This window comes from Daphnia pulicaria, chromosome 8 (assembly GCF_021234035.1).
Source record: "Daphnia pulicaria isolate SC F1-1A chromosome 8, SC_F0-13Bv2, whole genome shotgun sequence".
NCBI classification, from domain to species: Eukaryota; Metazoa; Arthropoda; class Branchiopoda; order Diplostraca; family Daphniidae; genus Daphnia; species Daphnia pulicaria.
This window is the reverse complement of record NC_060920.1, coordinates 14620543-14628680: the sequence shown is the minus strand read 5'-3', so window position 1 is coordinate 14628680 and position 8138 is coordinate 14620543. Positions and strand designations below refer to the sequence as shown.

General features: G+C 43.2%; 1 protein-coding gene across 1 annotated transcript; it reads right to left on the bottom strand.

Moving 5' to 3' along the window:
- Positions 1-758: 758 nt before the first annotated feature.
- On the bottom strand, positions 759-8069 carry LOC124312116 (homeobox protein aristaless-like). The gene is made up of 3 exons (XM_046776591.1): positions 2085-8069; positions 1523-2017; positions 759-1454 (listed from the first exon to the last, which is right to left on the bottom strand). The coding sequence occupies exons 1-3, from the start codon at positions 2532-2534 to the stop codon at positions 966-968; spliced, it is 1434 nt and encodes a 477-aa protein (XP_046632547.1). The 5' UTR covers positions 2535-8069; the 3' UTR covers positions 759-965.
- Positions 8070-8138: the final 69 nt, after the last annotated feature.

Genomic DNA, 8138 nt, shown 5'->3' with positions numbered 1-8138 from the left:
AGAACTTCTGTATGTATCATATAGTCGCTTGTACGCCTCGTCCAATGCAGTGGATACTTTAATATACTGTACACAGAGGAAGATATACTGTGTATAAGCGGATAGGAGTAGTGCTGCTAGGTAGTTAGTAGCCGTAGTGGACTAGCTGACTTGGAAATAGTTATGATAGTCTTACATCATCATGAAAGAGAGAGAAATGAAGGGTCCACTACATCTTTTGATGATGATGATAAGAGAGGAGAAGAAGAAGAGGCCAGTCGGAGGTGGTGTATGGCAGTGTAGGAGGGGGGAGATGAGCTAGGGCCGTCCAGCTAGGAGCCAGCACTGCTGGCATTAACGGGGCCTAATCCAATCAACCGTGTACGGCTCTCTTTCTTTATTCTTATGCGATATATACCAACTGTATAATACTAAGAGCGCTGGATTTACGAGTCGCAGCCGTCAGTCGGGAAGATCCGCCATCGCCAGTCAATCAATATAAAAACACGTCGTCTATATATAGTAAATTTACGGTGCAGTCTAGACGGAATAAGAGGTTCCCATAATTTTCAATTTATCGTCATTTTTATTAATATCTATTAGGCATATAAGACGATAACGGCTGATTCCACTACTTGGAGCATCTCCATTACGTAGTGCATAGATAACTCAACTACGCAAATAATTTCAAATTGATGGCTTCATTATTCATTCGAGTTCTCCCATTGATTACCTCATTGTACACAATGTTGTTGATTATAGTCGATTTGACTAAATAATCACAATTCACCATTGAAATGTATTTCTCTTCGTTGTAGATATACAGTGGAACATACAGAGAATAATGAGAGAAAAAGGGATAATGTCTGCACTAAACTATTGAACACATTAGAGTAGCACAGATTCAACAAATGATGGATGAAACGTGTTCTGTCACTTTCATTTTATATAATGGAAATTTAAGTAATAATAATTTAAAAAATACATTACGAAAGAGAACTATTTGGAGATGGATTGTCGTCACCGTTATTGTTGTTGTTGTTGCCGGATGAGGAGACATCGACGAGTTCCTCTGCGTGACGTTTAGCTTTGAGACGGAGATCAGCGATGGAATTGTACGGGTCCCGGTGTTGAACGGACGGGACTGTCGTCAGGTCCATGGCAACCGTCGCCGAAGCTGCTGGGTTACTAACAAAACCGTAACCGGCGGCGGCAGCGGCTGCCGCTGCCGCGTTCATCCAGCTGATGGTCCACGGATGAGGTGGAGGAGGATATCCGGCCAACGAAGCGGCCAGCGAAGCCGGATGGAGGAAGAACGAGGCCAGCGAAGAAGTCGGCGTCGAACTGACCAAAGTCTCTGGCGGAATCATCGTCACAGGTGGAGCAATAAGAGACGCAGTCGGGGGACTCAGCGATGGAACCGATCCGCATTCCGGTATCGATTTGGCGTTGACATTATTCAACGACGACACATACTATTTCAATGAATTGCAATAATATGTTAAATTTGATCAGCGAATCAAAGTTCAAATTCAAATTTTACCTGTTGTGCCGCCAAAAGAGTACTGGCATCCATCAAACGCGGGAATGGATGTAATGGCAGAGGCGGAATCGCCAATCCTCGACTTCGTTCGCTAATCGCCGGAGAGGAAGTCGTTGCGGCCGTCGTTGTTGTTGGAGACGACATTAAGTAAGGTGTCGCCGGTTTAGTGCTGGCCATTCCTTGGAGATGGTGGTGATAATGTGATGACGTAACGGTCGTAGTGGTCGTTACCGGCTGCTGGGTCACGCTAGTGCAGTTGCCGCCAACGGATAATCGAGGATGGTGGATGCCCATAGAGTTCTCGTTCATCACGTGATGCAAAAGAGTGTGGTGGTGATGGTGGGAGACACTCGAGGCTGAAGTTCGTTCACCAAACGAACGATGAGCTCCAATGGATCGTCCAATCGGGTCGAACGACAGGATGGAAGTGTCGTGTTTACTGTGGCCCTGGCTCTCGTGCTTCCGGCATTTAGCTCGTCGATTCTGAAACCAAACCTGTTTGTGTAAATGGAATTGAATTAAAATATTTAGTCATCAATGAAATTCCACGTGAGAAACTGACCTGAACGCGAGCCTCGCTAAGTCCCAGTCGTTGACTAAGTTCTTCGCGCATGTAAGCGTCCGGATAGTGGGTCTCTTCAAAAAGGCGTTCCAGCTCGGCCAGCTGTTCCAGGGTGAAGTTGGTTCGACTCCTCCTCGGCTTGATTTTCCCCGACTGCAGATCGCGATTCTGGGCGTCGGCCGACGGAGATCCCGGTGGAGATTGCGGACACTGGAGCTTGTTATTCTCCTCCGCCAGCAGCAGCTCCTGGTTCCCGCACGAAGACGGATCACTCTTGAAGATCAGGGCCGCCGGCAACTGCCGGAACGACGGCCGACGACTGGACGAATCTTCCAGTTCTTCTTCTTCTTCTTCTTCCTTGTCGTGGGCCGTGCTGTCGGCCGGATAGCCCGTCTTGTTGATGGACAAACAGTCTTGACTTTCTTTATTATTCAACAGCAAAACTGCCATTTGAAAGACAAAAAAACTAGGGACGTCGGTAGAAACTTTGCGAAAGATGTTTTCACTCGGTTAGAGGCCACTTGAGCAATGGACGATCCTTCCGGGTTGTCGTCTGGATGGACAATAATAACAGGGAAAAGAAGTCGCCCGAGTATTAAATGCGGCGGCAAATGGGTGGTTTGGTCCGATGCTGAGCGTCCTGCGCAGGATCGCTCCTTTCCAATTGGACGGCGGATCCAGCCAATGACGGAATTTTGGCTCGACAGATCCTAAATGTATATACTGTATTGTAAAAGAATCGCGATGGGGCCATTACACACTCTTCTTCTTATTATTATTTTTTTGTTTTGTTTCCGGTGCGTTAAATCTTTGTTTTGATTCAATTACACACAAACGCACACATGGATATCCAGGGTGAATTTCCTGTTAAATGTCAAGCAGCTAGATTGTTCCCGTTCCCAATCCCATTCTTATTTGTGTATTTATGCACGTAAATGTCAGGCGGGTCCTATAAGAGAGAGAATTCACGGGGAGGGGTCCAAGGAGAAGAATTAATCGAATTATGTCTTTAGAGCGACTGATGCCGGACTCCCCCACCCCACCCCACCAGTCGGAAACCGCAAGAGCGGCAGCAACAACAACAATTGTGTTTTCAGATAATAATGACGATGGTTTATCGTCACAGTCTTGGAATAAAAAGAGCAAAAGTGTCGCCCGCTCCCCCCTCTCTCTAGATGCGTCTATAACTTGCCTCTTTGACTCCTGCTGTGTGTGACCCGTGCCCATTGCTGTTGTAACACGAACTAATGACCGGATCCATCAACGTCAGTTGTGTTCCTCTCCGCCATGCCTTACCAACAATGCCTTTGATGCCGCCAAGTGAACGGAAATCCTAAAGATACTGGATGTACTGTACGCAAAAACACGTAACTTTCAAGCTCGAGTCAACGGCAGATCGCCATCGACACTCACGTAATCATTCTCTCCGGTTGTCTCATTTCTAATTGAATCGAGGGAGAAGTCGGATACGGCCGGATGAGATTCAAGTTAATCCGGCGATATTATCGTTCAAAGTAAATATCCGTAATAAATCGGAGCCCAAAACGATATGATAATTCAGTCCATTTTGGCAAGAGTTCCAGAAACGATTGGAAAGATCAAACATCGTCATTGTTCTCGGATGGGCCTTCCAGTTATTATTACAATATCAAAGCCTGTAGCAAGTTGATGGCAAAGTCGAGAAAATGGAATCGTTTTTGAACGACTTCCAGGAGCGATGACGGCCTGATAAACTTGTGTTCTACTGTAGAGACAGAAAACAGAGAGCTCCTCGACATACAAATCTCAAAATCTAAAGGAATAATCTAACTCGAGGCTTATTGCAAGAGGGGGAAAAAGTTCAATTCAATTAGTCGTCTCTTTTTCAAATGGCGATGATTCGTTCACTGGTGGATCATTTGAATGCGAATGGCAGAGGATCAAATGGATGGCGAAATCTGAAAAACAAAAAGCTTCTTTGACTCGTTTCTTTCCTATCTCTCTTTCTTTAGAAACAAAACTTATAAAAAATGCTGTACCGTACTGGTGTGTGTGTATATCAATCCACCCCATGTACACTCCCATCACCAACCCCTCCTGGCTCAATCTCGGTAATTGGAAAGTGATGCGGCTCCTTTTATACGTCCCATTTCTACTGTCAAGTCTCCTACTACTACTATACCATCCTGCTGCTGACTGCCGCTATAGAGTTCTGCTCTGTTCTACACTACTACTAGCAGCATACAACCCTTCAAATTAATGAAGCGTGTAGTTGAGATACTATTGCGACCCTCCTCTCTGTCGTATCACGAGAGAAGAAAAAACGGGATACAACCAAAGAAGGGGGCAGGAAAAAACGAATAAGAAATAAAAAGGCCAGGCGGTCTGTCTCTATCTTGCAAACAGCCATCGAAAGAATATATATAACTATCTAAGAAAGAGGTGGCGAGAGCCTGACAAATCGAGTCTCTCCATCGGGACAAGCCAAAAGCGGCGCGGCGCGACAATTGCCCCACGCATTCACTCGACAACTCTGAGACTATAATCGCCACTTAATAGAATGAGTTTTGGGACCCCCTTTACTTCTATTCACTTTCTCTTTTTTTTCTCTCTTCAAAGCTATTATATAATAAGAGAGCAAATCCCCCCCTCTTCCTTGTAACACACATCCACCAGGACATACACCGCCGGTGTATCTCTAAACGATATCCAGCGGGATAATAAGAGAAAACTCGGAAATTCATTCTTTTTTATTTTGAGCGTAAAATTTTTGTTTTTCGGAGTTCACTTGCGAAAATCACGATGCGACTATAGCGGGATTGGTATTTTTATCACTCCGTCAACCGTGTTCCTAGATTTATAGCGGATCCCCTTTTCATTCGCCTTGAATGCAATAATTGATGGCTTCGTTAGTTTTATTATCCTTAATTGTTGTTCGTCGTACACGGACATAATATACGGGCATCGTTCATCATCGGCACCCGCGTTATTTTTTGTCTGTTTTCAAAGTCTTCTTAGCTGTAATCAATCTAAGAGCGTTAAATGCGGTAAAGCGCAACTCATTGCCATGAGCCGCGAATAAAACAAGCGCCTAGCTTCTTCCCCCCTCTTTGTAAATTGATGAACTACTGGGCGCATAATGTAGACGATTGCCTCGGCTAACTCTAAATTGCTCTAATTGGATAAATAGACGGACTTATGGTAGACTTACCTACATGTAATATGTATACTGCGGGAATAATTACTCGCCCGCTGGTATAAACGAATCCACGTTGACTGATGATCAGGGAAATTCTGAAAACAGACGAACCACCACATTCGAAATTGGCCAATGGTTTTTCTTTTGAAATAACGAATCCTGCTGATTGAACGATACATTTAATACAAGTATTCTCTTTTCAATAAATTATCAAAAAATTATTCCTTACATTTTTGTGGAGGGGAAGAATAAAAACCAAACGGTTTGAAGAGAATCGAATGAGGCAAGCCCAGGTCAAATGGAGCGGCAGTCATCATATGATGGCCGACAGTATATACAAGAAGAAGATGCGAGGAATAAATTGCGCATAGATCAAAAGGAGGACGGGGGGAGAGGGTAGAAATATGTTTTCCCTTTTGCTGGCATATTTTATAAGCGAGCGATACGATTCCATCTGGCCATACATTAGCAGTCGATCGATAGTCTCTCCTCCAGTTGGTACACAGGGAAGAAAGAGACGACTGACTTATGACAGTGTCGTTCTAATGACTCGAGAGGAAGAAAAAATAAAAAGATAAGAAAAAAGGAGGGGGTGGGGGGAGCGGGAGTAGATTAGCAGTCATCATCATCCGCCTTTCCCACTGAGACGACGACGACAGTCGCAACTAGGAAAAACAAGATGGTTGGCAATGATGATCTTCTCCGACTGGTGGGCGACGACCGTGTCGCAAACAAATGTCGCCGTCAGCCGACAAACGATCAGTTTGTGTTTGTCGCCCGCAAACCCACCGACGTCATCTTTCCCCCAAAAGAAGAAACCGCTACTGCAATTATTATTATATCTACATCGCCGTCCCCACCCTTTTTAATGTTCATCATCATTCCACCCCTTTCGGCTTCGCGCACTGATGATAGATGCTCAATCGAGATTGAATTACGATCGTCAACGTACACCAAACTGCCCTATATTGCGCCCCTCCTAGCAACATTGTCGCGATAAATGTAATTCAATTTCCCCAGTTTTTCGAAAAAATCTATTCGCCATTTTTTGGAGCGACAAAAAAAAACAATCTTGTATTTTTGTTCATATCAATCGATTACAAAATAGTTATGCACACCTCATCAGTAGATTCTTCTGTCTTCTTCTGTGTATCTTGTAGTTGATAGTAGTTGGTCTTTTTTCATCTTCGACTACCCCCAGCATTTCGAGTGAGTCACACAGCCGCCATGATCGTAAAAAGATGACACGATTATAAAATCATCATCATCGGATAAAAAGAATTAAAAAAAAAAATTTAAAGAAGAAAAGTTGAGGGAGAATCGACCCCGGAGTTTTTGAAATTAAAAAATAAAACGAACGATTTTGGACATTCATGAATGGTCGAGACAAACGGCGATCAGGACATCATTAAAAAGTGTTTTTGCGAGAGTGTTTCTCTTTTGTCTGCTGCAGCTGCGGTGTGTGTGTGCTGGAAACGGCGTGAAATAGTAGTGAGGGGATAAACAGACACGCGACACGACATACGGAACAATTTTCGCTTTGTGGTTGTTGCTGAAAATAAATAAATAAATTGCAAAAATGCACGGCGACGACTTTTTTGTTTTTAGCGGCGGATATGGTGAATACTAATGAATGAATAAAATTATGTTGCGGCAAAAAGAACAACTGGTGGGTTGTGAGTTGCTTATCAAGGCACATCAGGGGAGTGGGGGGAGGGAAATTATAGGAAGAAGTGAGTCGAAAAATTTGGTTTTCCTTACAAAAATGTGTTTTTAAGCTTGTTCACGCAGACGGGAAAAAACCTCGTTTGCGATTCCTGGATTTGGTGCAAGTCCTCCCGCACGAGCCCACGTACAGTATACACAACCACACACACACACATAGAGGCGGAAGAATAAAAAGGCAAATGAAATTTTTTTTAAAACTGACACATAAAAATGAAGAATATCGAAGAGGTGGCCGACGATGTCAAGATAATTTTTTAAGAGAATTAGAAAAAAAAAGACCATAAAAATGGGATCGAAAAGAAGAGTAATCAAAATATAACTTAAAAGGTTAAAAAGAATAATTCGAGAGTAGAAAAAAAAGTTACCAGTAAAAAATAATTATTCAGCCTGCGCCATTTCTGAACGGATGAGGACAACGAAACAAAACATGCACTAAAACTCTGTGCCGTGACCCTCCTTCCCTCTCACTGTCTACCATTTAAAAAATAGTGTACTTGGTAGTAGAACAGGTAGAAAAATGACAATATCGCATCGCAAATAGAGAAAAAAAAATGAATTGAGGGTGGGCTAGGGGAATATAAATCGTTTCGAATGACACAATACACACCCCCTATCCGCTCTAATACTTGGGAACGACGTGAAAGCACAAACAGCGTCGAGACTCGTTTTTCTTTTGTTTCAAAATTGTATACGACTTATTATCTCTTCAACAAACGGAATCCCCCACCTATCAAATAAAACGATTCCATAAAAAAAAACACAAGGCCCTTGTCAAATTAAATTTCAAAAAAAAGCTGCACACACACAAAAATTCCGATGAGATTCACTCAATGAAAATCGTTTTCGATTCCCATCGATTAAGTGATTTTGTTCGTGATGATTATGATTCGTTTCGTAATTGTTCCTTCTCCGTGGGTGTGTGATTAAAAAAGACAAGCCAATTGAAATAAGCGAAGAGTAATAATAAAAAAAGGCTAAAATCAATTATGTGTGGAATGGTCCGAGGAGAGAAGCCCCTCCCCTCCCACTCTGGCCCCTCAAATACAAAAAAAAAAAAAAAAAAAAACAGAATAGTAGTGAAGGTAGTGGGAGAGGATGTGACCACAGAGAAGACGGATGAAGACAGGACGATCACCTATAGAGATGGT